Here is a 26,435-nt window from a genome sequence, read left to right as displayed (position 1 = left end):
GCACGTGAAGAGATTAGGATCACCTCCGGATGCCCCAAGCGGGGACTGCGATGACATGAAGCCCTGGAAAACGGGTTGAGACATCTAGAGCAACGCTAGGTCTCAGAGCTGGTCATGGAACCTCTGCTCCTCCGAGTCTCCCTTCGGCGTCTGCTCCTCAGGAATCTCATCCTCCACAAACTCGTGGTCGGTCGGCTTCGGCGCGTTCAGGTCCACGTTGAACAGCCTGAGCGTGTCAATCGAGCGCAGGTTGGCCGTCTCGTCGCGCCACGTGTCCACGCTATCCGGCTTGTAGTACAGCTTGAAGGTGTCGTCCTTTTGGAATATCACGATGTACTGCTCCGAGCTGCCCGAGCCCTTCACGATGACCCTCTTCGCGTACTCGTTGGGCTTCGTGGTCTCCCAGATGTTAATCACGATTCTGTTTGCCATTTTCCACTTGCTGAGCTTGATCGCCTTGAACAGGAACCTGCCCCTGGGGATGTAGGTCCCCAGGTGTTGCCTGTCGTTCTTGAGGTACTCGTACTCGTAGCCTGCGCGCTCCTTTCCCACGTCCAGGGTCGCCAGAGGGTCAATTTCCACCCACTTGTTTGCTGTCTTAGAGAAGTGCCTGCTGTCCCCGCCCATCAGGTAAATGCTCGCGCTGTTCGTGGTGTTCAGGGTGCCCACAGAGTCGATGATGATCTGGTTCGAGTAGTCCTCGGGCCTTGTTCCGTTCCAGAGGATAAACGAGGAGCCAAGCTTGAGCGTCTGCGAGGCCTTAATCAACTTGAAAATGAAGTTGTGCTTCGGCGTGTACGTGCCGTAGCCCGGGCCCTTGAAGTACTCGAACTGCTCATTTGACTCCTTCTTCATGATGTCGATCGTCATGGGGATCTTGCCCTCGATTTCGTCGCCCAGGCCGATCACGTCAGTGATCCCCTGCTGCTCCGAGATGTCCTCCACTGGGGACATGAATGCCTCTGGGTACACTGACGAGAGCGGGAAGGCCACGTCGAACACGTGACTCAGCTCCTCTGCCGTCAGTTCGTCGTCAGACTCCGCGTCATCGGACAAGAACACTTTGATTGAGCGTTCGCCGTTCGGCTCATCTGTTACTGTCACCATGTTTGCGTACTCTTCGTTCGTCGGCTTCCAGTGGATGTAATTGCCCTCCTTTACGAGCTTAAACAGGTACCTGTCGTTGGCGTTGTAGATGTGCGTCTTCGTGACCACGTTGTACGAGTACTCGAAGAACATGGTCCTCTTCTTCACGCCCACGTCCAGGACCACCAGGTTGTTTTCGCCGTCTTCCAGCAGCTTCGGGTTCCTCGATATCACCTGGACGGGCACTGAGGGCCTGTTGAACTCTTGGAAGGGGTACAGTCCTCTTCTCGACTCCCTTTCGCCCGGATACTCTCCAATGACACCCATGACGTTTTCGAAGTGCACCTTTATGTCGTAGTGACCGTTCCTCATCCGCTTCGCAGTCACAAGCTGCGGGTACTTGTACACTGACAGCTCCCACAATAAAACGTTTCCCTCCTTGATTTTGTGGAAATAGAAGGACGGATATGCCATGTAGTGGTGTATCCCGTTCCTTATAAAATATTTGTACTTGTGTGTGCTCTTTCTGTCATTTATGTCCAGGTGAATTGGACTCAGGATTTCTTGGTGCGATCTATGCGATATATTTGCTCCTGTCGACCTCGACCTATTTTTTGTTGTTCCCGAGCTAAATGGGACATAGTCATAGTGGAACTGCGATAAACCTGGTGTCGGTGTCTTAAATGGGCCTCCGTCAGCAAACTTTGTACCACAACACAACAACAAATATAACAATAATGACCTATATATAGTGTATAGCTTCATTATTTTACTTTTAGTTGTACTCTAATTTATTTTTAACACTTATTCCGCATTAGAAGGATCCATTTTTATAAACCTAGCTACCTTAAATCTGTTTTTACATATTTGATTTTGGGGTGTAACCAATTCTTAAAAATTAAATATTTACTATTAAATTTATGTATGTTACTATAATTATTTTAATTGAAATGTACTGTCTTATTTTTATTTCAATAAATTCTTAAAAAACATGTATATTTCCACATGCACAGCTTTCTTATCTGAATGATTCGAAAACTTCATATAAATTGGACATATAGCAACTATATTCTGGAATCTCACTAATATAAAATATACTTATGTATTTTTAAAACTAAAAGGTTTGTTTAACCCCTGAAATCGCCACTTTCATATATTACATATATGTGTTAATTTACTTGCGCTGTTTTTTTCTATTTTATGTTTTATTCCATAATTTATGTATATTTATTTATTTAACAATATAATTTGCCATTTTTGGACTTATAATTTATCTACCATTTAAAATAATTACTTTTTGTTGATGTGTTGAGAGTTTTGTCCAATATATACTTACACTCTTTTATTTTTCCATTATGCTATAGTTTGTTATATTATTCAAAAAGTCGAACCTTTTTGGCGGTTTAAGGCTTTTTGTTATAGCCAGCAATGGACTGGTTTAAGTCCAATGATTTTTTACATACTTCCCTCTCATACCTTGAGCTATATTAGCGGTTTTTAACTCTTCAGAATAGTTATAGATTTAAATAATTTAATCTTCTATAACAATTATACTGTAATATATGATAAAGGTTTAAATATCGCATATATGGAATCATTTCATAAAATGGGATCCATTTTTTACTTAAATCTGGAATTTAATACTTGTAATAGCATTTTTAAATAAGAATTATATCCACATCACTATACTTACCTATCTGGCCTGACAGATATGGGAGGTGGCCATTCCTACTTATACATAGATCTTGATAAGCATGGAGAAAAATACCATCATAATCACTATAATATTAAATTTCAGGAATCAAATTTTTCTAATGATTATGAGGTAAAAAAGTATACGATTGAGTTTATAGGGGACTACAAAACCTACTCGTGGTTGAACAGAGATCGCTATTATTTATATTTAAGATTTGAACAGGGAAAGGATCCCTTTTTCACTTACTATGTCAGCAGAGCTCATCATGTACTCAAAGGGGTCGAGTTTTATTACTCAAAACAGCACCGCACGTTTCCACTAATTATTGGTTTTGTGACATCCGATGCCAGACAGTACTATTCTCTGTTCTATTTGACTAGGATTAAATCTTCTTATGGATTCCCTCCAGAACATTTTTCTTCATACGAAGTAAGCAGTAAGCTAATCGAGGAAGATAATATTAGTAACAGAATAAAGCTTATATTGGAGCCTCATAAAAACCAAAATTACAGACTTCAGACTTCTAGGCCAACCCGTGACTTTAAGAAATACTCATATACTCCCAAGCCTAGGAATATCAATGAGAGCTTTGCAGTCTCCAAAGAAGTTCTGTTTTGGTTGGACAGAAACATCGACTACAGTTTTTTGTATCCTTATAACTTAAAATACTTTGATTCCATCAATGTGTACTACTCTAATGCCAACACTGCCCTTTTTGTTCTGTTAATTAACAATGCCTCCAAAACTGGCTTCTCCCGAAAGGATAAAAATGGTTTTTGGTGGCAGCGAATAGATGGTGTGGATGAAAATTCCCTCGATAGAAGAATCAAGGAAGCACTGTCTGATTACGTCAAAAACACTAGCTTTCTTTTCATTCTTGATAGGAAGGTCGGATACAATAATGTTACTGTCTATGGTGAAGACTTATTAGCCAAGTACTACACAATTTATAACCATCATCCCATTAAACAGGCAAGTGCTTCCAATCCTATTTTACTTTTAAATGGAGACAAAATTAAAGTGACCAATGATAAAACTTACAGTAGAGTCGACGGTATCACTACTTATTTCTTGAAAAATAAGGACGGCCTTGAAGACACAACACCTTTCTTAATCGTTGTCGAGGAGTTTGTAGGTGGAAGTGCCCAATTTACTTATTACTCTAAGAATAGTTATGAGGAAGAAAACTGGATAAAGTTGCCTGTGAGCGACGAGATTGACGAAGTACTGAGGAAAATAGGTTCAACTCCACCTATCACCGAGAGGTTTTATAGACTTCGTAATCAGGCTTTTTTTCAAATAAAAAATCTAAAGATTCAGCCAACTATAAAACCTGATGTCGTGTCAGGAAGAGATGGTAGTTATTCCAGTAAACCTCCACCTGGTGCATTACCCAGATCATCTGATGGTCGTGGTGGTTCGAGTAGTCAACTTACTAGGGTCCAACGTCCTCGTCCTAGGCCTCGTCCTGCTCCTCGACCTACTATACAACCAGCTAAGGAAACTCCTCCCGAACCAGGTTCAGTTCAACGTCTGGAAGTTCCAGTTGAGTCTAAATATGAAAAGGCCCATGCTCCTGAAGAGGCTTCGGCTCGCAAGGCTTCTCCAAGTCCTTCACGAGCCACATCTTCTTCGACATCTACATTAACTCAATCAAGACAATCCGGCACAAATGATTTGAGAACGTCTGGCCATACTGAGTCAGGGTCATCTGTTTCAACTGGCCAAGGACATGAGGCTAAAGCCAAGTCTCCACAGCTTCCGACTCAAAAGGCTCAGGATTTGCCTGCACCTCCTTCACCACCAGCGACTCCCCCTAGAGCACATGTACAAACTGCTGCACCTTCACATGGAGGACATACTGATCTCAGAGGAGAGAAGGGAACTAGATCACATGACACACATACACAATATGAGGAACCCCCTGGACTAAGGGTTGATCAAGAAACCCATAGTTCGGTTGAAAATAGACTCATCGATCAGTCGCTTACTCGTTCTAGTTCCCCTCTAAAACCTCTATCAGAAAAACAAACTCATGATAAACAAAAAGACGATGACCAGACCGCTACAAACATTAAAATTGTCGGTGGTGTTGCAACCACTGCAATTGGAGCCGGCTCCATTGGCGCTGGAGGTTATTACGCCAATGGAGTCATTAGCCTTATGCAATGGCTCGTCTGATCACTTACACTAATAATGTTTTGTTCAAAAACTATGATAACTAGTTCGTGAAAATAATATTTTGGTATCTATATTTTTACAAACTAAATTGTATTGTATTTAAAATATATCTAAATAAAAATTTTGCTTTATCTTTGTAGATTATTCAGGTATTTTAATCGTCATATTAGAATAAATAGGTATAAAAATATATAAAAAATATAGTTAACCCTAAACACAATTGTTACCTTAAAAACCCTTGATCTCTAATTATTTGATGACAAAACAGGCCACCTAATACCCTAAACTCTGATTTAGGATGAATACAAACCGAATACCGCGAATAGTATGTTTTGCCTGATGTATTTTAGGTGCTTATAGATTAAATATAACTCTAATATTAATAGCTATATTATTATCCATTAGTTCAATTAACCCTAATTGAAAATGGCACTATTTAGTGAAATAAACGGGCAAAAACTGTAAATTTTGCGGTTAGTACTACAGTGAATATCATTCAAAATTTACATTAAATCCGGGCTAACTGACTTTGATACACACCTACATTTATTCCTTAATAGGCTCCTCAATAGGGCAAGAACATACACCTGTCAAGTCTGTACAGTATTGGCAGTCTATGTGCTATGTTGATCGAGGGTTCAAAAGGGTTTGTATAATTATGGGTCAGAGTACTGATATTTAAGGGTGATAATTTGAGGGTTTCTAGGGACTATTTGACTGAATTTTTGTAAATATTAACATCCATATAGTGGCAATATAACAACGAATACAATAGCATAAAAACATGATTAATATATAAATGAAAGTAAACAGAATATCAAAAAATTACATAAAACCAAACACATCGCAAAAATAATCATAAATTTATCTACGGGTTCTAAATTACACCCATATATATTGTACAAAAACGAATTTGTCGATATGTAAATTAATAATTAGGGTTAAGTAACCAATTTAGTTAAAATAATTAGGGGCAAAATAAGTATATCGACCAATGACAGTATCTATCTAAAGGTAAAAGCAAACTAAATAAGGAATCGGTATCATCTATGTATGAATATGTAAAATAATTGTTGGATTTTTCTTGAATAGAGTTTGAATGATGGAATATCGGTGACAATATTCTCAGCAAATGGTATATAGTAAATGGAAACTCTGATTTACACAATTTTTATTTATTAACACAAATAGATTAATCATCAATATCATAATTAAATGATAAATTAGGTAAATATATTCATAGCATTATGTATATTATTAATCCTTGTGGGTTGACATTCTGGATGTTGTACCTGTTGAATTGGTTTCTAATCTATTTTCATTTTGATTAGCCTTTTAAGCTAATTTCATTTGTATATTAGTTTATTTTAATAAAATGATTATTTAATTTTGTCCTAAATCAAGTAATATAATTTTTAATTCCTCTAGATTTTTTTATTTCATTGTGTACTTAGTCTATCAATTAAAGTACTTCTAATTTAATGAATGGTTTACAATATTCATATACAAACTAATCGAACAAATTTTTATGTAGTTGAAGTAAAACATCCATTATCTAACAAGGTTGATATAGACGAACCATATGATAAATTAAGCAAAAAATTTAATAGATATACACATATAATTAAATATGAACAACGTACTTATAATGCAAAAGACTATACTTTATGTTTGGACAATCCTAATGCATGGTTTTATAGAAAATTTTTTTATCTTTATGAACCTGAAAAACAAATTATATCCGTTGACATATTTTTCCAATCGAATGATGTATATAAAAATTATCCCTTGATTGTTGGATTCAATGAAGTTGGAGGCACTAGTTATTATTACACTTACTATTTTTTAAGAGGAAAAGGAAGTTCCACCGGTACTATTAATAATCGTCGTTGGATTGGAAAAGATGATTTATTAACCAGATTAATTGAAGAACGAGGTCTACACGTTTCTGAAAGTTATAATAAATTTGTTATTAGATTAGGTGAAAAACCAAAAAATGCCAAACCTTTTCTATATCCTAAATCTGGTCACAATACAGAAAGGATTACTGTTACAAAAGAAAAAGTATCACAACTTGATGACTTTGTGAAATATAAACACTCTATAGATAGGCGAAATAATGTGGAAGCATTTTACATTAGTTTTGACAATAATAGTTTATATATGTTCGGGAATCATGCTCTCGGAAAACTTCAATTTATCGATGCCTATTATAAGCATAACGACAAATTGTTTTTAATTTATTTTAAATTTCAAAAGGGAGGTAAATTATATACGTTTAGTGATTTTTTAACTGATCTAAATAAAACGGATCCCGTTAAAAATATATCAAAATTAAAGGATTATAAAGATAAGGACATAACAAATATATTAATACATGAAAGCAAAAAATTAGATCAATTAATAACATTTGAAAAGCGCGTTGATAGTCACGAAAATGAAAATCTCTCAAAACATGATGGTAAACTTAGCGGAAAACGAAAAGATATACAAATATATATTTACAGGACAGGAGGTTCTTACACAATTGGAGATGCGCTGGTTCCTGTCCAAATAGCTCAAGAGAAACCCTGGGACAAGTTGAGCAAGGCTTTCACGAAGTATACACATACCATTAAGTATCCATATAGAAGTAGCGTTTATGAACCATCAGAATATTATATCACCGTGTATGGACATTCAGGTAGTATTAATAAATTTACTTACAAGGAGCCTAAATCAAAGGTTCATGACGTGGAAGTTTATTTTTGGGCTGATGATGATCCCAGTAGTAAGGAACCTTTGATTGTTGGCTTCATAAGCCGAAATTGGAGAGAGAGAGAACTGGATCTTGGGAGATATTCTAGTAAAGGGTGTAAAAGTATTAGTGGTGAAGGTAGTAAATGTTACTACACCTGGACTTATTTAAAAGGTAGAGAATTCATCGGTGATGTAGATACTGAAAATGCGATTATGGAAAAGGACTTAATAAACGGGCTGTTAGAGGTTCTAGGAACTCGCGAACGTAGATTAAATAGAAAAAATAAACTTGTCATAAGGCTCGATGAACAGCCGGTTGGTGGAGAAGGTAGATCCGCATACCCTGAGTCAAGATATTTCAAAGATAGAAATAAACAAGTTACAGTAACAAAAGTAACAAATACTGGTGTTCTTACGGGTCTTACAGGATATGACAAATATGAACACACTGTTGATAGTCGTGTTAGCGTTCAAGATTTTTACGTTACTTACGGAAATAATAGTATGTTTATTATGACTAAGTTAGGGTCAGGACGTGCTAGTTTATCGAATGTTACTTCGTATTATAAAAGTACTGGTAATTTTAAAAACCTTGTTTTGATTACGTTCACTTTTACAGGAAAAAGTGAATTATATGTGTATACATATTATGATTTGGTCACAAATTTACAAGGAGTAAAAACCTGGTCCACTGATGTTAAAAAAACAATAAGGGATACGGACGCTATAAGTGGTAAGGGCTCAGATTTGCAAGGTAAATTACAGCAGGAAAGAGAAAAGTTAAAACCTTTAATAACATTTGAAAAGGGCGATAATCGTTCTAAAAATAAAAATATTTCAACAAGGTCACATAATATTGGCCGAGGAACGTTTATAAAGGTTGTTATGACAGCTAATACAGATGATGGACCAGGTGGTAGCTCCGTTGGACCTTGGAACGTGTATAATAGCAAGTTGTTTACTCTTGGAGTTAATACGAAAATCGATGAAAAAGTATTAACCAGTAGAAGTATTTTTACTACTGTTACTAGTGGTAGTAACAAATACCAGTCCATTAGTGTTTTTTATACTTTAAAAGACAACAAGGCGCTTTTGGTCGAGTTTGATAAGGGTGATGGTAGTGGTGGTATTAGTGGTACAAAAACATATTTTAAAAGAAAAGATAAAAAGGGAAGCTTTGGGGCCAGTGAAACTATAAATACTAGTAATACGGAACAATTGGAAAGAAAGTTGACTGAAATTGCAAAAGAAGCAAAGGTTATAGAAGGTAGTAGTAGTAGTGCCACTGGACATGGGCTGGGCGGTTCAACCGATTTGGGTGCGGGTGCCAAGGGTGCGCCACTCAAAGCTTCTCCAAGTTCTTCACGAGCCACATCTTTTTCGAGATCTACATTAACTCAATCAAGACAATCTGCCACAACTAATTCGAGAACGTCTGGCCATACTGAGTCAGGGTCATCTGTTTCAACTGGCCAAGGACATGAGTATAAAGCCAAGTCTCCAAAATCTCCAGCTCAAAAGGATTCACAACCCGGTTTATCTCCGCCTCAAAATGGTCAATATAGCGCTCAAAAGGGTCAGGATACGGGTCCACTTTTGACATCATTACCACCGACTCCCTCTAGATCAGGGCCCGGATCAATAGTTACACATTCACATGGAGGACAAACTGATCACAGAGGAGAGATGGGAACTAGCTCACAAAACGCACTTACACATGAGGGACCCTCGGAAGAAAGGGTTGATCAAAACACTTATTATCAAGTTCAAAATAGATCTCCAGATCTTCCTTCCCGATCTAGTTCCGATCTAAAACCTCTATCAGCTGATTCACAGATAGGTTACCAACAAATGGATGAAGATAGTGATGAATATGACGACGAGAGTACTACTAAAACGGTTAAAATTGCAGGTGGTGTTGCAACCACTGCAATTGGAGCCGGCTCCATTGGCGCTGGAGGTTATTACGCCGAAGGAGTCCTTAGCCTTATTAAGTGGCTCGTCTGAGTTTCATCATTTAATCTAGTACACACTAACTCTCAAAATTCATTAATCTTTAATATAGTTTTAAAAATTTTAGTTCTTCCTGTATAGATATTCTTATCCTTTTATTAATAAAATAATTTTTGTGTGTTGAATCCAATGTGGTGTAAACTAGCTCACTTTATTAGAGATTTCAATGTTTTTACTTACACATTTAAATATAATTAATATAATACAGTTTTAACATCATTTCCTACTATTATTATCCTTTTAATGGTCTTAAATTACCTTTTTCATGGGTTATTTTCATCCTTCTATATGCTACATAAGATTCCACTAATATTACTGTTACTAACCAATTTCTAGTGATAATTCAAACTGTTTATTATTTTAACAAGTTTATAGTGTCTATATATTATCTATTAACCCTTTCTATTATTTTCTAAGGAAGACTTGTGCATTCTCTGTTCTGCCTACCATCCTACTCTGCTAACCTAAAGGTGTAAACATGTATTATAGTTTTAATGATATTAATTTACTTCTACCCTGAATGCTTTAAATTGATCCTGGACAGCTTCCACATCGTCAAGATCCCATGATACTCCCTTTTTATACATTGCCCTACCTAATGCAATTGACACTAGTAAAAATCTATATTCTAAGAATAGTAGGGCCAGGAAAACCAGTGTGAGTATATATCTTATCACATAAAACACCATTATATCAATGTTTTCACTCAAATCAGTTATACGCCAGAAATTTATGAGGATTCCAAACTACAATATTGTGTTAATTTTTAACCTTAATGGCCTATATTATTCAAAGAAATAATAGCAGATTATAGTTTTACCATAATTTTGCAGTTTAACTACTAACTACTTCCAATAATCTGTCTATTATTCCGTGGTTGTGGTTATGTTAAATACTATTCCCTAATTCTATTTTGTTATGTTAACCTTGAACTTACCAGTGAGCTTGTCAGGATTAGTTGTAATAGCATTGACGACATTAAGAAAATATAAGTTCCGTAAATCACTGATAGCACTGTTAATATAAAGGACACTGAAGAAGATACACCAGAAATATAACTTAAAACAAACGACGGGTATGTGAATTTCGTGAAATTCACCAGTACGTAGATTAATACGTTCAACGATATGCAGCTGTTAAGCAGTGAAGTGCAAAGTGGCATTGCCATCAGCTTCAATACTTTCCTTGGACTAGATCCGTTCACGTGCCATGGAATCTTAAACCAACTCATCTTTTTATATTTTACATTATAAGCGTTTTATTTGCTCAGTTCCTTCTCCATTAGTTTTATATTAATATAGTTTTCTACTAATATGATATCCTTTTCGGTCGAGAGCTACATTATTCTTTTTAGTTTACCTTTTTCAACTTAAAAAACTACATTTAATTTGACAGCCTATTTTACCTACTCTACTGGGTATTTCCTGTGTTTTTACCCTGTAGATGTGCTATTTGAAAATTTATGGTAACAAAAGAAATTTCTATAAATTGATCTTTTGGAATCTTTGTTAATGTGTATACTACTAACAGTTAATTTCATCTGATACAACTTATAACGATTAAAAGTGACTAATTTTATTAAAAATTATCATGGCTATTACATTATGGGAATACCCAACTAATCTTTTATTGATTTCTTCGATTTGTACCTTTTATTTATTTAAAACAACTTTGAGTTTAATATTATTGTTGATTAATATTTATTTCATTTGATTTTTTTAAATTTATGTAACTTAATAATTCTTTCCTGTTTTGCTTCTGTTAATTTATGGATTAGAATATTAATATTTCGCAAGATTCCATAACTATTTTAATATTAATCTATTTTGTAGATCCGATTTAACTCGTATATATGTAAATAAGTATCTATTAAACTGTGTATATTATTTTTGCAACCTCTCTATTACACAAATTATTGCAATTTATATTACATATACATCTGATTGAAAAGTAACTAGTTATTGACTATGAGGACTAGGGGATTGAAAATAGAATTTACTGATGATGGAGTTATCACTTATCCGAAGTATTCAGACTATAGTGAGTATGAAAAGGTTAAACTTCGGAAAGTGTACGGATCCAAGATACAGGAGGCTCTGTTAAAGTCGTTTTTAGAGCTCAAGCCTGATTTGGACTCTAACGGGAGCAAATATAGCAGATTAAACCCTGATTTTATCGCAAAATTGACCCATATGGATGACGAGAAATCCAAGGCCTATGTAAGGAATATAAGTGACAAAATATGCGATTTGTGCTACGACGAGTACTCGGGAAATAGTAGAACTCTTAAGAGGAAGATATTTGAAATATGCTCAAATATAAAGAGGGAAAGCAACTCGGAGTTACGGGAGAAGATTTTACTCAAGAGGATGTCGATTTTGGAGCTGATTAGGGCTGACACTCTCGAGCTCGCACCCGAGGACGTCAGAGAACAGAGGAAGAAGGAAATAGAACACCACTATATTAGGAACGTTATTCTGAAAGCCAACGTTGGCAACGACGACGATGAGCAGCCCCCAAGGGCCGAGGAGGCCTCAACCAGGGTCAACTTGCCCACGGGCGAGGCCTCAAGGAACCAAAACACAATCGATAACTTAAGAAAGTTTTTCACAACCTCCGGATCTGCCACTAGCTCCACCGCTACTAGCGCTACCACCGCTGTTACAAGTACGGCTGTCATTGGAGGTACTGGCACTGTTCGCAGAATTAAGAGGCTTAAGACCAATCGCAACACTGACACTGACGAAGATCCCACTGACAAAAGTGATACTGATGCCGATAAAGCCAGTGTCGCTGATATGTTTGGCACCACCGATATTACTGTCACTGTTGGTGTTGCCAATATTACCAGTACTGCTCCTGATAATTCAAATAGCAGTAGCAGTGGGCCCAGCACCAGCAGTAGCAGTGGGCCCAGCACCAGCAGTGGCAGTAAAACGATTATTGGTAGCAATATCAGGAAGACCAAGGTGCTTAACGACGGTGAAGACTTGGAAGAAAGTGAGCGCTCTGCCTCAGGCCTGCCCATTCCTCCGTACTGCAAGCATTACAAATTTGAAGCAGTGAGCACCAGGATCTTAAAACGAATTCAAAGTCTACCGACCTACATGGTTAAGCCTTTTATGGACCCCTACAACGCGGGAACGAAGAGGCTGCAGATGCTCCTGCAAAGGTCATCCATATTACTTAGGAATCTCTCAACAAACCAATCAATTTAATAATTATACGTTGTTTTCTATTATTTTCTTTTAATTAGTGCACATTTTAGAACATTTCTTTTTTATTTCTATTGTATGTTGACGATTGTGTATCATTAACTTTAACCACCACCATACGTTCTGGTCAAATATAATTTAGAAAGCCACACATTTATATAGTTATAGCAATTACATGATACATAGTTATTGTATAACACAATTAACGGTGGAAGTCTTAGAATAGAGGAAGTTTTAGGGGTTTTCAGATGTAGACGTTCTACGTCTCCCATGACTTCATTATGAGTCTCGTCGAAAAATTTAATCAACATTAAAGTAACCGCAGCAGTAGTTTACCACATTGCTGTTTAAATTAAGCCATAAAAATCTCTAATTGTTCCTGAAGCGTTAATTCTTTCATTTTTTATTATCTGCGGCACTTAGTACATTTGAGGGGAAAGTCTCCAAGAAACCCTTAACTTTTCAAAATTGTCTAACTTGCTTGTTTTGTATCTCACTTGGCCTATTTGTTGCCCAATTTGCTAATTTTCTTACCAGGGCATAGTGTGTACCCGTTGCTTTCTAATTTCCAAGCATACTTGTATTAAAATCGTAATCGTCACAAAAAGTGTACCATATACCGCAATATCATAAACAGAAGAGAGCGTCTAGGTTATGTGTGTTTAAAGGTGTAATGGCTGGTATTAATAGCAGCGCCGAAGTGGAACTGTTATCGTCTATGGAGCTCATGGAGGATTCCGTGGACATGTCCGTGGTCAAGAACGAGCTGAAAAGGATAAAAGATTCTAAAAAGCTCAGCGACAGAAATGTTCTAAATGTTTTGGAGGACTGCATAACTGACTCTGCGGTCAGCATCAACGAGTTGAACGAATACTCAAACAACAGCAGCAGAACCTCCATTAAAAACAGCAACAGTGACATAAATCGACTTCTTAAGGACAGTGGCGACAACGTGGCAAACATTCGCGATTCCGTCGCTGGCAAGGGCCGCATTGTCGAGGCCGAAGACCCTAAAATGCTAACTATCATGGTCAACGACGACCTAAACATAAGTTTCAATGACGGCAAGCTAAACATAATAATACGATCGCATTCTGACGCAAATAGTATTATACCTAGGGTGGCTCTGTTTCTGATGCTGCTTCTACTTTTAGTGAGGTGACCCCTCCTTTTTATCAACGTTACTAATTTCCTTACACTTTTCTTTCAAACTTATTCCACTCTTTTCAATCTTCCACTCTTCTATAATACATACATTTACTACACTATATTACCTTTTTTACCCTTTCATATAAAATATTTTGACAATAATTTATCAATTATTGCTGCTTTACCTTCATCGTTTACTCTTATTAGGTTTACCATTACTCTGTACGACACCTTTGATGCTATTATGTGTGTTAGGTTCAACGACTTGTGGAATATTGCTGATTCTGAGCCGTTATATGTTCTTGCGTTTGATGTTAGCAGTTGCATTTTTCCTTTAAATTCCAAAATACTATTGAATTTATTTTCCTTCGACATTGTCAGTATCTCTCTCAGGCTTATTGGATTACTAATTTTATCATAATAATCTTTTATTTGTGATCTATTTGGCACATCATTGAATTCATGATATGTTTTACTATTCATTATTTTTGTAACTTCTTCTCTTATTGCTTTATTTATTATTATTCTTCTGTTATCTTCCATTTCCTTTATTTCTTCTTGTTTATCTTGTTTTACTTCTTCTCTATTTTTACTATCTTCTCTATTTTTACTTTCTTCTCTATTTTTACTATCTTCTCTATTTTTACTATCTTCTCTATTTTTACTTTCTTCTCTATTTTTACTATCTTCTCTATTTTTACTTTCTTCTCTATTTTCATTTTCTTTTATTTTTCCTTTTAATTCATATTGTTCTTTTTCCCTTTCCTTTTCTTTTTCATTTTCTATCAATATCCATTTAAACACATCTGCATTTAATTCTTCATTTAATTTTGCCAAATATTCTACTGGGTAATCTATTGACAGATTTGTTATTATATGTTTAAACACATCCAGTTTCAACTTATTTTTATCTTCTACGCTTACTTTAGAATTTTCTATGTTTGTTATGTAATTCATTTTACATTGTTCTGTTGGCTTCGCTGCGTATATGTTATAGTCGTCACATAGATTATCCCATGTATTTTTATCAAGACTCATTTTCATCTTATCTCCATCTACGCAATATCATCATTTATTGTCACCATTGATGTTATTACATCTATTTACTACTCTACTATTAATAGTACTATTATCACTGCTTATCTCACATATATAATACGATATGTTTAATACTATCTCTGCTCATCACACATATATAATACGTTGTTTAATATTGTCACTGCTACTATCTACTATTAATAGTACTATTATCACTGGTTATCTTACATACTATGTTACATATCATATCTCATACAATCTAATACACTGCATATCTTACACTCATTCTCCTCTTCTTACCTGTGAGTTGAAATCTTTTATTTGCCGATATTGTTTTTAACAGAAACGGCGGTACCACTCTATGTTTTATCAGCGGGAACGGGTTAATTATGAAGTTTTTGTATCCCACGTACTTGAACGCTTCTGCATCTGCTTCTGACCTCGTCAGTATCTTATTCAATAACTCCACACATCTTATTCCATACTCTTCCGTGTATTCGTTTCTCAGGTTAAATACACTTTTCCTACATCATTATTCATTAACCTCAGTTACTATATTATCTACTATTTATCCCCCTTTTTCTACTTCATTATCTATCTGCTTACAGCTGTTCATCATCGTCTGATGTTTCTCCTAATTCTTGGTACGATCCTGACTTTATTATTAATTGATTCTGATTCAGTTTAATTCCTGTTGACTTAAGTATGTTTTCTTCTATTGTGTTTGGTGTTATGAATCTCAGCGATATGACTTTATTTTTCTGTCCTATTCTGTGTACTCTTGACTGTGCTTGCAGATCATTCTGTGGATTCCAATCCGAATCGTATATAATTACTGTGTCGGCTGTTTGTAGATTTATTCCTATACATTGTTATATGCGTTCTATTGTATGTGTTATATTGTTATATCTGTTGTATTTGTATATTGTTATGTGTGTTATGTTGTATTTGTATATTGTTATGTGTTATATTGTTATATGTTGTTATATTGTAGGCGTTATGTTATATGTGTTCTATTGTAGGCGTTATGTTATATGTTGTTATATTGTAGGCGTTATGTTATATGTGTTCTATTGTACGTGTTATATTTGTGTGCTCTATTTAACTTGTTACCTAGCGACCCTGCCTTCGTCGAGAGTATGAATACAAAGTATTCGCTGTTTGGCTTGTTGAAGAGGTTCAGGCGCTCCAGCCTCTTCTCACTCGTCGTGCTTCCATCCAACCTCAGGAACTTATAGTTGCGATAACTCAAATATATCTACACTTTGCGTTAACTCCTGCTTTCGTTACGGCTTCCCGTTATTTAACTTCACTGAACTTACTTCGAGAATGTCCAACATTGACGTCATTTGACTAAATATGAGCACTCTGTGACTCACTTCGTACAGTCTCGAGAGTATCAGATCTAGCATACACAGTTTTCCCGAACTCGCTATTAGCATATCGTCGCCTATTTATCAGTTATTTACGTTGGCAATCATCTACACTATATATATCATCTCTCTTACACGGGTAGGCGTTGTTCGCGTATAGGTACGGGTGATTGCATATCTTCCTCAGCTGCAGGAACCTGTTTTGCGGCGTATCTTTGAGCACCAGGAACTCGTACAGTCTCGTCTGCACTCCGCTCATTGGGCAACAGACTATGAACTCGTCGTTTCTCGGGACTTCCTCCAGCACTTCCAACTTCTCTCTTCTCAGCAGGTACGGCTTCAGCACCTACATCAATTTAATAAGTCTTCTCTACAGACGTCTACACACTATCTTGACACTCACTGCATAACGTTATATACTCACATATCACCTACTAGACCTACTACACACACTGCATACACTCCTACCTTGTGTATTCTGTTTATTATTTCCAACTGCTCCTCTTCTGTAAACAGCACGCAGTCGTCGTACCTTCTCACCAGGCTACTTAGTGACAGACTGAACCTACATTATCCCGTCAAATAATCCTCTCGATTTACTTTACTATATCTAATTAAACCTACAACTGATAGTAGTAGTTGTTATCGTTAAATATTTGTGGCTTGATGAAATTAAGCAGTGACCACAGCTCATTCAAATCATTTTGCAGTGGCGTTCCTATGTTTCAATCAGTTATTACCAATCAATGCAATTACCTGTTAGCAGTAGTCTTCTATTTGATATAAAATACTGGTTCAACACCTTCACCAGCTTCGAGTTTGGGTTCTTCAGTCTGTGTGCTTCGTCCACTATCAGGTACTCCCAGCACACCTTTTTCAGGAACACTCTGTCCTTCAGTATGAAGGAGTCAGTCGTCAACAAGACGTCAAACGTCAGCTTGTTTCCCTCATACCACTTCTGCCTCAGACTTTTTCTCCACTCCCTGCATTCGTATTTATTGCTGTTTTCACTATCACGATAGCTAACTTGTATCACTATCATGGTAATCTGTAGGTAGCTAACTAGTACTAATGGCAATGTGTTGTTAGTACCATTAGCATAGCAATGTGTCAATGGCTAATTAGTGCAAATGGCTAAATTCTACTGTAACTAGTGCTAATACTCGTTTATTTGTGTTTATCTATATTTATCAATTTTTGTATCTATTTTTATATTTATCTATTTTTGTATCCATTTTTGTATCTATTTGTTACTTTGATCCTTCGTATATGCACACTTTACAGGTTGGAAACCATGTTTCAAACTCATTTTTCCAGTTACTGTGCAGTGTCGACATTGGTGCCAATACTATATGTGGTCCACTTATTCCCTAAAAAATTTTTATAGCCTCAACTAATTATTTCTATTTACTCTATTTACCATTAAGTTATCCATACAACTTGCTACTTCTATCTGCAGTTATTCAACTACTATTTACTAATCTGTCTATGGGTCTATTTGTTTATCTCCTATCTACTCTTTTATATATATAAATACACCTATTTATCCATATATATATATATATGATATTTTATCTATTTATTCATATATATATGATATTGTATCTGATTATATTTCTATCTATCTATTTATTATACTAATTAATTGTGTGCTATAATTTTTACTTTGTTTTCCTTAAGGTATATTATCAGTGCTATTGTCTGTATCGTCTTTCCCAGTCCCATTTCATCTGCCAGGATGCCGTTAAGTTTGTTGTTGTACAGTGACACTAGCCAGGTCAATCCCTGAAGCTGATAGTTTCTCAGCTTCCCTGCTATTGATGGCGGCATGTTTGCATACACGTTTTCTTCTATTTTACTCGTTTCTTCGTTCCTCGCGTCCTGCTTCTTACTTTCTTCTAGTGTTGCTATTACGTTAAGGTATATTTTTTTCTTATCCTTCTGTATTGTCATTCTTATATTGTCGTTGGCCTTTTCCTTGTCCGCCATGTTACAGAACGTCTTATTGTATACGTACTTGTTCGCCAGCTGCATGAACTTTCTCTTCAGTCTGTATCTCTCCTTGTGTGCCTGGTTACTGTTTTTTATGTGTTCCATCAGGTTCCTCTTGTACTCTACTCTCGTGTTTTCGTTACTGTAGATGTTGTTTGCGTACATTTTATTCGTCAGTCTCGTCAGGTTCAGTATCGACTTAACATTTTTCTGCAGCAGGAGGAGGTTAATTTTTTTTTCCAGCTTCAGTATGTCCATCAGCAGCTTTTCGAAGTCGTACTTTCTTATTGTCATGTTCATTCTCATTCCTTCTCTTCCTCCCAAGTGCCTCTCTCCAGGACTTCCTCTTTGGCTTACTTGTTGTGTCCTACTTCCACTTCCACTAACACTAGCAATGCCACTTCCAATGTTGCCGTTAATTTGCCTTGGTCTCTTCTGTGCATTAGCTCTATTCTCTACTGCTTCTGATTGTTCGTAGTTCTTTATCACCAACTTCGAGTTTTTTGGCGAGATTGCGTTTCCGCCTACTCCTGTTCCTGTGCCTCCACTAGCTAACTGTGACTGTGATTGTGATAACGGTGCTGATGCCGATGCTTTCAGTGTTGGTGACCCTTCCACTTTCGCCTGCTTGGAATCACTCACTGTGCTTTCCATACTCGGCGTCCTTTCTCCGCTTTCCGCATCTTCGTAGTTCGTTTCATCATCTCCATCGTTTCCTGATCCTCTTCCGTCCGTGTTAATCACCTTCCCTTCGTGGTCTCTCTTAAACCTACTCAATGCCACTCCACTTCCTTCATCAGATACACTTCCACCAACACTACTACTCATCACATTTTCTCTACCATCACTCGTCTGTTCACATGTATTTGCTCTCTGTGCTCCCTGTATTCCATGTTGTCCATGGGTTCGTTGTTGTCCATGTAAGCCCTGGGTTCCTTCCTTCGCCTCGTTCTCTAGATATTCATCGTCATCCAGCTCATTCAAGTCGTCCAAGTCGTAGTAGTAGTCGTCGTAGTAATCGTAATCATCTTCTTCAAGGTCGTTGTAATCCGTTGCTCCATTTCTGCTTTCGTGAGCGCACTCCTTCGAAAAACGTGGTCCCGCCGTCTCAGCTCCCTCTTTGTGCTCCATACTGTCCGAATACCACTGATCCTCCTCCTCCTCCTCATACGGGTCATAGTACTCGTCGCTCTGAAACTCCTTTTTGCTATCTTCGCTCCTTCTGCTTTGTTTATCTCCTTCTTGGTCCTCCTTGTCTCTCGTCCCTGCCTCTCTAACACACACTTCATCATCTGCCTTAATTTCTTCATTTTTACTGGAAAAACCTGCATTTTTTCCCATTTTACCGCCCTCTTTATCATCATCTTCCGTGCCAGCTACTTCCGTATTCCCGTCATGCTTGTTTGCGCCGTTTCTTTTTACTTCCTCTCTACTCTTAGCTGTACTGTCTCTGTACACACTTCCTCTGGCCACGCCTTCGTTGGTTGAGGTTATGCGCATGGTTCCTTCATCCAGGGTGCCCTTCAGCACCTTCGTGTACCTCATCCCCTTCCTGGCCTCTCTACCGTCCACATCCATTCTTCCCTCTCTCTGCTTATCGTCCTCCGTATTATCTTCTGTTTGGTTCTGAGTGCTACTTTCGGCTGTTTTTGCACCGCCTTCATCTCCTCTTCTGCTCTGAAGGTTAAATCTGATTTGCGATTTACTCTTGCTTGCGGCTCCTCTGTTAAATTGGTGTATAGGCTCCTTGAATGCCATTTGTGCGTACTTCAGGTACTCAGAGGCCATATCTGCCTTCGTTTTCCTCTGGCTTAGTCTTTTCAGCCTTCTTTTTTCTCTCAGTATCTTCAGCTTCCTTATCACGTTTTCGTCCGTCGAGAATGTCAACAGGTATCCGTAGAGTCCTATGTCCTTGAACAGCTGTTCGAACTTCCTCAGTATGTGTTCGTTGTGTTCCTTGTCCGCTGTCGTGTTTCCTGTCAGTATTGCGTTGTTGTTTTGTATTATGTACTGCGTCATCGTCTTTACGTTCGTGATTGCTCCCAGGAAGAAGGACAGTTTGTTCTGCTCCAGGTTATCTCTGTAGTCCAGCCAGAAATAGCCTGGGCCCCAAAACTCATTTTTTCTGTGGAACACGTCGCTGATCTCCATCAGCTCCGCCTCGTAGTCTTGCTTCGCTTGAGCATCATCTCCTCCTTCACCTTTCGGCTCCTCACCTTTCTGCTCCTCTCCATCCTCCTCCTTTCCTTCCAACAGGTTCACTGGGTTACACTTGTAGAGCAGCGCCTTCGGAATCTTCAGCGACTTCGTCAGGTAGTTAACGTATGCGTCTATTTGGTTAAGCAGTGCTAGGAACTGTATCGAGTTGAATGGGTTTTGCCCCGTTCCTGTCAAACTTGTGAACTCTGCTACGTTTTCTCCTCTCCTCGACCTTATTGTGTTCAGGGCTGTCAGCAACTGTCTGTATCTCACGTCTTGGTAGTTAACTCCTGCGTTTCCCAGTTTATATAGACTGTATACTATGTCGTTGTAATTATTCGGATCCATTTATCTCTTCTCCTCCTTTTCACTCCACTTATTTTTATTTTTATTTTTTCCTTTCAAAATCACTCAATTTTTAATTTCCTATTCATTTTTTTCAATTATCATCACACCTTTTTAATTATTATTTAATTTTTACTTTTTTCCCCTTTTATTTTACTCTCTTATTTAAACATTAAAATTAATTCTGTATTTTAATACACTTATGGTACAAAACATCTTATTATACACACATATACAAAGTTATTTTATAAAATTCCTTACACATTGCTTACACCACATCGGAATCTTTTTCATCTTTTCATTATCTCACTATTCACTTTAATTTTATATTTTACACACATACATTACTTTAGTTACTCATATATATGTTTTCTACATATATTTTTTATTTTCTTTTTCTCTCTCTTTCCATCTCTATTTCTTCCAATCCTTCTCTCCTAACATCATATTTACTTTCTTTTTCTTTTTTTCAACTTATTTATACTCTATTTATCTACTTATTTCTATCATATACTTTTATTTAGAGATTATATTATAGTTCTGGCATGATTGGCATGTCGAACATCTTAACGTTTGGTGCCTTCCCTCCGTACTTCTGTTCCAGTTGGGATGGCAGTGCTATTTCCAGTAGTTTTTTTGTGTTTTTTCCTGATGAGATGACTATTTTTTCTTGTGTGATTTTGGGTATTACGTTCTTGACTATGTTCCATATCACTGAGATTAGGTATGGTGCGTTGATGATGTACAGCTTAGAGAGTCTTGCTCTATAGTTTACAGATAGTGATTTTGCTATTTGCTTAAGCAGTGAGCCTGGTATGTTGAACAGGTTTGTTCCGTCTAGGTCGATGATGACTTTCCACTGTTCTATTTGTCCTGGTATGAGCAGTTTTTCTATGCACAGTTCCAGCACAAAGTATATTGTCTTCAGTATTGACTCGTGTTCACATGCTTGCATTGAGTTACATCTTATGATTATGATTGGTCTCATACATTTGTCTCTTCCGTGTATATACACAAACCCTCTTGCCTACGTTATTTTTTATTACTCGATGTAAGTCAATGGCTACTGTGCCCATTACATGGGACTCCCGTGTTAATACACATCTAGAAGTTACAAATACTAGGTCTGAGTACTCCTATCTTGCCTTAAATAGCTATGACATTATCTCGTATATGTTTGAAACATAATTAGATTAACTAAATCTCGAGTTGTTAAAAACCTATTCTTATAAATATTGACTTACAAGTTCGCTTTCCACGTCCACTCTTCTTATTGGCAGTGTACTCTTCCTCCATTTGAGGTGGTTGTACATATCGTTCAAAACATTGGCGTAGTTGTATGCGTTGCTGATCAGGTATCTCAGTATGTATCCGTCCGTTCCGAAGACTGTGTTTTTGAACCTCCTGTGGTAGGATTCCACTGCTGCCGCTGCCTCCAGCTGAGGGCCGTCTAGTCTCTGTGTTGCAAAAATTTTAAAATTGCGAATATGCTCCTTTTCAAAATCGCTGAATTCTACGTTATTGAATATAAATCGAACGTTCGTCCCACATTTAAACTTCTACATCATTCATTATTGTTGCAGACTCATTACTTAGTGCTATTATGCACAAATTTAGGGTATAATGAATTATAAATACCTATTATTTACTCTTATTGTTACTTCTGATTCATTTTAATGCGAATTTAATGTTAAAACTTACCGTTTGAATCACATCTGGTGTCGGTTTAAAGTCCTTTACATAATCTGGTATAAAAATGGAATCCAAAATCGGATCATCATATTCGTGATTCTTTTTCTGTTCTAATACGTCTACGGGCGTAACAGTCATTTTAAAATGTATTTATAAATTCAATAAAACTATGCCATATTTGGAATTCAATTGCACCATATTGGTTTAATTAGATTTTTTTGTATTGTGTGATCTCGTTTCCGTTTTTTTGCCCTATTTACCATATGAATGATTACAAACCATTTGTTGATAGATATCGCTATTCAATATTTCATCAATTTACTTTTTTTGTATGTGTTGAATTCATACACTTGTTATGTTGCTTTATTTAACTTCTTAACATATTATTTACTAATTTATTCATGTTTACTCTCTTTTTTGTTTAACTCGCTATCTTTTTAGTGTTTTAGGTACTTTATGTTTTTTTTACCGCCTCTATACCATCAACTTGATACCTTTGTTTTATTCAATACAAATAATTAACTAATTAAGAATAACTATATTTTATATTAAAAGTTTCCTAAATTAATGTTTGATTTGTATTTTTTCTGTTTTTATTAATGATTCTCTTCATCATTATAGTTGGAATGTGTAAACATGTAATTGGTTATTTATATACTTAGTTAAATTTCAAGTTCAGAATTTTTACTTTACTTCTATTCTAATTTCAACTGGTTGGTTTTTATTATGTTCAATCATATAAGTTAAAAATTCGACGTCTATACCGGGGTTTCGTAGTGTAGTGGCTATCACCATGGACTCTGAATCCATTAACCCGGGTTCGAATCCCGGCGAAACCTATTAGTTTATATAATGCAATATAATTACCCTTATTTGACTTTGTTGATTTTATATTTCTAAGGTACATTTGCTATTATCATGCTTACGAATCCACCCTGACTTCCACATCAACACTTGTTTATATATTATCTAGGGATGTAATAGCACACATCTTTTATAATATTATACACTAGAATTTAAAATTTACAAATACCCATCTGGGTATCTCCATCGCCTCAGCAATTCTTTATAACTAAATTAACTTAATGTTAAATGGCATAGATATATTTGTATTAATTAGTTTAAGATTAAAATATGTTATTTACAAATAGTATAACTTAAATGGTCTAATAGTTAAAATTAAATGAAAATTACTTAAATGGTCTCGTTTTTAAACCATTTTGTATTCTACATGAGTTTTCGGCTGTTTGTATCCAGCCCATTAATTTTCTTCTCGTTTCCACTCTAAATAACTGTTAATTATGCAATAAACAACTTTGGAGGGAAGTTTGTTAAGAATGTGTTGTAGCATTTATTTGTACATAGATCCGGAATAGTTTTATAAAAGATTTCTAAAGCTTTTTTCTCCTCAATCGTAGGCTTCTCCTGAATATAGGCTCCATATGTCCACAACTAAATGGGATAATTAATGATAATTAAAAATAAAAAGGTTACCAGCATCCATTGTGAACTGCAAGGATCTGAAGCTTCATTTCTATCCATAGCGTTCATGCTGTCTTCGAATGTGTATTTTTTATTCATTCTTATTTATATAAACAATTAAATATACTGATTTAATGGTACTAATAACATATTGAACAAAGTAATTACTATTATTTCACATTTGCTTCCCCATCAGCTACACATTTCGTTTAGTATATATAATATGTTAATGTTTAATAAATTGTTGCTAAATAAAGCTGAAACCAATGGTAATTTAATAAGGATAAAATTTTCAGAGAATATACTTAACGAAATATTACTAAATAGAATAGGTATTGTTAGTGATTACCAATGATTTAATTTAGGAAAGGCTACCACGAAAGATGAGATAAAATTCTATAAATATAAAAACAAATTAAATAAACTGTCTCCTCTAATATTTAATAAATTGAAGCCCAAAGTTAAGTTAATATCAACATCAGTTAACTCTAATCAACTGCCGGATTCTAATATACCCGAGGTATTTTAACTAGAACTTAATTTATATAATTACAGTCAGTTAAATTGTGTAATTGAGTTTGAGTATTAAAATGACTTTAGATTTGTGTGTATGGCAGTTACAAAGTTGGCAAATCGAGCCTAATAAACGCAATTTTAAATAAGAGTAACTTGTGTAGAACGCAAGTTAAGACCAGTAAATTACACTTCTACCGGGTATTTGGAGAATTGATCAACAGTTACTTAGGTTGGAAGCCCTGGAATTGTGCTTTTGGTCGATATGCCTGGTTATTCTAATGCTACTTTAGCTGATTCAGACGCAAATGTTGATAAAACTAGTGACATCAATGAAACTAGAATGATAGAATTTTGTTTATCGTATTTAAAGTATCGCAACAATCTTGTTCTCACTGTCATCTTACTGGACTCGTATGTTGACTCAGTACTATAATTATTACGTAGGCATAGGGGACTAACTAATGATGACTTGGAACTGATTAATTACTGCAACCATAACAAGTTAAAGTTCCTAATAGTACTAAACAAGTGTGACCTAATTAAGCCCATTGAGTTGACTAAGAAGATACAGGTTATTAGAAATCAACTAAATATTTTTAAACACCAGCTGTTTCCTATTATTCCAATTAGTTCAACCAAATTACAGAATTTAGATCAGTTACGCCAAATATTAACTGATTATATATCCGAAATAAAGATTGTTAATAATGAAAGTTCCAGTGTAAAACAGGCTGTCGATAACTTTCCAAAAGCTAAGGTCAATAATAGTAACAGGGTAACTGGTAGGGCTACTGGCTCCATTGGTGCACATACTGCTGGTAGCGTTGATAGGATTACCAATAAGGTTATTAGTCGTCTTACCAGTGGCCATGCTGGTTATGTTACCACTGATATGGCCATAGATGATGGCAAAATAGCTTCTAAAATAAATGTAGGTGATAAGACCGACAGTAATAATGATGCAAAAAATGAAAATATGGCAATTGAGCCAAGTTTTATGTACAAACTAGTTGGATTAACACCCATCAAGATTCCTGTAACTGATAATCATTCTCTAAATTTAACTAAATGTGCAGCTAATGAGGTTAAATTGGATGTTGGTGAAGATAATTTAATTAAATTGAATATAAGCAACTTGGATATTATCAACGCTACTAGGGATGATGAACCTTTGGGTGATGATTTGATCAATTGCGATAACAATCTAATAGAGGAGAAGAGGGAGCTGTTTAAGGGAAAGCTGTCAAATTACCTGTTTAAGAGGTACAGAATATCGCAACTGAAGCTAAACACTAGCTACAAGAGAGTCTTTTCACTATATAAATCAAAGCTGATCAGTCAAACAAGCATCATCGCAAAGTTTAAAAAATAAATGTTTTTATTCGATATATTCAAGTTTAAAGCTCAATCAACGATATAATAAAAAGTATCAAGTTCCTTTTAAGTTTATCACTATTAGGTATATGGTCAATTCTGATTTGGCCAGTGTATTATACCAGAATGATTAGTCATTGATGATACATATTTTTATGTCTGACTGTTACTTATTATATATTAGGTAAATGTGTAATGTTTGAATACGTATTTGGGGTACTAGCTACCATAATTCTCTTATTTTGGGTCATAATTGTGATATGGGTGGGGGCGCCTATGCACAGAGATCGCTAATTACTCATATTCGGTAAAATATATATTAAACAATGGATGCATGTCGACCAA

At 36.0% G+C, this 26,435-nt stretch overlaps 11 protein-coding genes and 1 non-coding gene across 12 annotated transcripts; 6 read left to right on the top strand and 6 right to left on the bottom strand.

The window, feature by feature from the left end:
• Window positions 1–102: 102 nt before the first annotated feature.
• Window positions 103–1,851, bottom strand: TOT_030000763 (uncharacterized protein; the record flags this gene model as incomplete). Its single annotated transcript, XM_009693507.1, has 1 exon — window positions 103–1,851. One exon carries the CDS (start codon window positions 1,849–1,851, stop codon window positions 103–105), a length of 1,749 nt encoding a protein of 582 aa, XP_009691802.1.
• A 682-nt stretch (window positions 1,852–2,533) lies between these two features.
• Window positions 2,534–4,963, top strand: TOT_030000762 (hypothetical protein; the record flags this gene model as incomplete). Its single annotated transcript, XM_009693506.1, has 2 exons — window positions 2,534–2,579; window positions 2,754–4,963. 2 exons carry the CDS (start codon window positions 2,534–2,536, stop codon window positions 4,961–4,963), a joined length of 2,256 nt encoding a protein of 751 aa, XP_009691801.1.
• A 1,485-nt stretch (window positions 4,964–6,448) lies between these two features.
• On the top strand, window positions 6,449–9,709 carry TOT_030000761 (hypothetical protein; the record flags this gene model as incomplete). Its single annotated transcript, XM_009693505.1, has 1 exon — window positions 6,449–9,709. The coding sequence occupies one exon, from the start codon at window positions 6,449–6,451 to the stop codon at window positions 9,707–9,709; it is 3,261 nt and encodes a 1,086-aa protein (XP_009691800.1).
• Window positions 9,710–10,215: 506 nt separating this feature from the next.
• Window positions 10,216–10,946, bottom strand: TOT_030000760 (conserved hypothetical protein; the record flags this gene model as incomplete). The annotated part of the gene is made up of 2 exons (XM_009693504.1): window positions 10,216–10,461; window positions 10,653–10,946. The coding sequence occupies 2 exons, from the start codon at window positions 10,944–10,946 to the stop codon at window positions 10,216–10,218; spliced, it is 540 nt and encodes a 179-aa protein (XP_009691799.1).
• Window positions 10,947–11,682: 736 nt separating this feature from the next.
• TOT_030000759 (uncharacterized protein) lies at window positions 11,683–12,933 on the top strand (the record flags this gene model as incomplete). The annotated part of the gene is made up of 1 exon (XM_009693503.1): window positions 11,683–12,933. One exon carries the CDS (start codon window positions 11,683–11,685, stop codon window positions 12,931–12,933), a length of 1,251 nt encoding a protein of 416 aa, XP_009691798.1.
• Window positions 12,934–13,034: 101 nt separating this feature from the next.
• TOT_030000758 (hypothetical protein) lies at window positions 13,035–13,241 on the bottom strand (the record flags this gene model as incomplete). The annotated part of the gene is made up of 1 exon (XM_009693502.1): window positions 13,035–13,241. The coding sequence occupies one exon, from the start codon at window positions 13,239–13,241 to the stop codon at window positions 13,035–13,037; it is 207 nt and encodes a 68-aa protein (XP_009691797.1).
• Window positions 13,242–13,603: 362 nt separating this feature from the next.
• TOT_030000757 (conserved hypothetical protein) lies at window positions 13,604–14,092 on the top strand (the record flags this gene model as incomplete). Its single annotated transcript, XM_009693501.1, has 1 exon — window positions 13,604–14,092. The coding sequence occupies one exon, from the start codon at window positions 13,604–13,606 to the stop codon at window positions 14,090–14,092; it is 489 nt and encodes a 162-aa protein (XP_009691796.1).
• A 125-nt stretch (window positions 14,093–14,217) lies between these two features.
• On the bottom strand, window positions 14,218–21,029 carry TOT_030000756 (uncharacterized protein; the record flags this gene model as incomplete). The annotated part of the gene is given in 15 exon segments (XM_009693500.1): window positions 14,218–14,615; window positions 14,781–15,134; window positions 15,400–15,641; window positions 15,724–15,979; window positions 16,231–16,375; window positions 16,440–16,567; window positions 16,587–16,836; window positions 16,959–17,055; window positions 17,115–17,208; window positions 17,247–17,607; window positions 17,768–17,860; window positions 18,156–19,226; window positions 20,013–20,159; window positions 20,346–20,650; window positions 20,753–21,029. The coding sequence occupies 15 exon segments, from the start codon at window positions 21,027–21,029 to the stop codon at window positions 14,218–14,220; spliced, it is 4,218 nt and encodes a 1,405-aa protein (XP_009691795.1).
• Window positions 21,030–21,558: 529 nt separating this feature from the next.
• TOT_030000755 (uncharacterized protein) lies at window positions 21,559–22,856 on the bottom strand (the record flags this gene model as incomplete). Its single annotated transcript, XM_009693499.1, has 3 exons — window positions 21,559–22,053; window positions 22,271–22,585; window positions 22,728–22,856. 3 exons carry the CDS (start codon window positions 22,854–22,856, stop codon window positions 21,559–21,561), a joined length of 939 nt encoding a protein of 312 aa, XP_009691794.1.
• Window positions 22,857–23,485: 629 nt separating this feature from the next.
• Window positions 23,486–23,557, top strand: TOT_03t000005. The gene has a single exon. It is a non-coding gene; the product is annotated as a tRNA-Gln (tRNA).
• Window positions 23,558–23,741: 184 nt separating this feature from the next.
• On the bottom strand, window positions 23,742–24,299 carry TOT_030000754 (conserved hypothetical protein; the record flags this gene model as incomplete). The annotated part of the gene is made up of 4 exons (XM_009693498.1): window positions 23,742–23,790; window positions 23,913–24,002; window positions 24,034–24,170; window positions 24,213–24,299. 4 exons carry the CDS (start codon window positions 24,297–24,299, stop codon window positions 23,742–23,744), a joined length of 363 nt encoding a protein of 120 aa, XP_009691793.1.
• A 124-nt stretch (window positions 24,300–24,423) lies between these two features.
• On the top strand, window positions 24,424–26,088 carry TOT_030000753 (uncharacterized protein; the record flags this gene model as incomplete). Its single annotated transcript, XM_009693497.1, has 5 exons — window positions 24,424–24,537; window positions 24,571–24,720; window positions 24,801–24,914; window positions 24,946–25,127; window positions 25,161–26,088. 5 exons carry the CDS (start codon window positions 24,424–24,426, stop codon window positions 26,086–26,088), a joined length of 1,488 nt encoding a protein of 495 aa, XP_009691792.1.
• Window positions 26,089–26,435: the final 347 nt, after the last annotated feature.

This window comes from Theileria orientalis, chromosome 3 (genome assembly GCF_000740895.1).
Source record: "Theileria orientalis strain Shintoku DNA, chromosome 3, complete genome".
Classification (NCBI taxonomy): Eukaryota; Apicomplexa; class Aconoidasida; order Piroplasmida; family Theileriidae; genus Theileria; species Theileria orientalis.
Note: the sequence above shows the minus strand (reverse complement) of the source record. Positions and strands in the feature narration are given on the sequence as shown.